Source organism: Chaetura pelagica, unplaced genomic scaffold (assembly GCF_000747805.2).
Source record: "Chaetura pelagica isolate M959 unplaced genomic scaffold, ChaPel_1.0 scaffold11, whole genome shotgun sequence".
Lineage (NCBI taxonomy): Eukaryota > Metazoa > Chordata > Aves > Apodiformes > Apodidae > Chaetura > Chaetura pelagica.
Genome location: NW_009952694.1, coordinates 5,053,862 through 5,055,328, shown reverse-complemented (window position 1 = coordinate 5,055,328; position 1,467 = coordinate 5,053,862). Strand labels below are relative to the sequence as shown.

The window sequence follows — 1,467 nt, the reverse complement described above, 5'->3', positions numbered from 1 at the left end:
TAGGGAAAGGAGACCTCAGACACACTGGACACAAAGTTATCTGTGAGGAAAAGCCTTGCCTTAGAAACCACCTGAACTGCAAGCCATTCAAATCAGGCTGAATCAAAGATGGTCCAGGGTGGTGCACAGTCACGTGCAGGGAAGTAAGTACGCTGAGTGTCAAAGCAAGGGGCACAGGTCCAGCCTAGCAGCTATCACCAGGATCTGCTTCCCTCCCTGTCAGCATTGCAGGGCACACTCACTTCCCTCATGCCACATTGCATCAGTATAGGCCTACCTGCTTCACACAACAGGGTTGAGTGGGTGTTCCGGTTGGTGCAAGGGTCAAAAAGCTATTTCTCTGATCCTTCCAAAGCTGTGGAAAAATGTATCCCCTCCAGGCACTAGCTGGCTAGCAGAAAAGTCACTCACAGCTTGAGCACGTGGGGGTCACTAGCCTCCTTGACCTGCCTTGACACAAGAGTGCTTGGGAAGCTTACCCCACCCTAGCCTGGTGGAAGACTTGCTTCTTTTCAAAGCACCTGCTTGTGGAAACTCTTCACCTACTTTTAAGAGGTATGAAAGCACTAAAGTCCTCTTCCTCCAGGGCTCAGTGAGAAGAACTCTTTTCACTAGACAGCTAATCTCCTTTGTCCCAGCTAGTTGTCAGTAGGAGGGGGATATCGTGGTGTCAATTCCAGATGCAACTGCAGATCTGAGGTCGGCAGGACACTCTAAAGAGCTTTTCTCAGCACCACACGCTCCCCTCCAGCCCACCTGTGTTTCTACTGAAACGTGCCCCTGAGCTGGAGATTCACAATATGGGAGTAGGAGGGCACTGGAGAAGACTCCAAGTCCAAACACCTCTCAAAGCCAGAATCATACCCAACCCCCATGCTGCCCCCAGCTTTCTAGACTTAGTTCCCACATAACTAAGTGGCTGTCACCACCATCAGCCCACAGCCTAACCCCAGCTGCGTCCTTCCAGGTACCAGCTGTACAACCCAGGGGGAACTTCGTCCCTCTTATCCCTGCTGCTGCCCTCCCGGCCCTATGCACCCCTTCCCAGGTTTGTCCCTCTCCGAGCTCAGTCTCCGGCCAGGCAAGTGACAGCCCATCCCCCAGCCAGGGAGCAGCGCCCATCACCTGGTTCCCAAAAACAGCGACGGAGCAGGCGGTGGAGACCTCATGGGAGCCGAACCAGACGGAAGCGATGTGCGAGGGCATGCCCAGGATGAAGACCTGGGCCAGGGAGCAGATGACCTGCCCCAGGACAGTGACAGGGAAGAGGTGCGGCTTCAGGCTGCCCAGCTTCACCCAGGCGCCCAGGGCGTTCAGGGCCGAGCCCAGCAGGGCGATGAGGCGCAGGCCCCTCTTGTCCAGCAGCCAGGCCACGGGGAAGAGCAGCGGGATGTAGGTGAGCATGTAGCTCATGGAGAGCCAGTCGATGGCGAAGGCGCTCACGCCGTAGAAGCGCACGAAGATGTT

General features: G+C 55.9%; 1 protein-coding gene across 1 annotated transcript in view; it reads right to left on the bottom strand.

The window, feature by feature from the left end:
• Positions 1–1,467, bottom strand: part of FLVCR2 (feline leukemia virus subgroup C cellular receptor family, member 2) — a gene marked incomplete at its 5' end in the record, with an annotated part of 36,435 nt that overhangs the window by 32,189 nt on the left and 2,779 nt on the right. The window contains one exon of the mRNA XM_009993887.1: positions 1,126–1,467. Coding sequence (XP_009992189.1) covers positions 1,126–1,467 — 342 coding nt within the window. The remainder of the gene's footprint in view (positions 1–1,125) is intronic.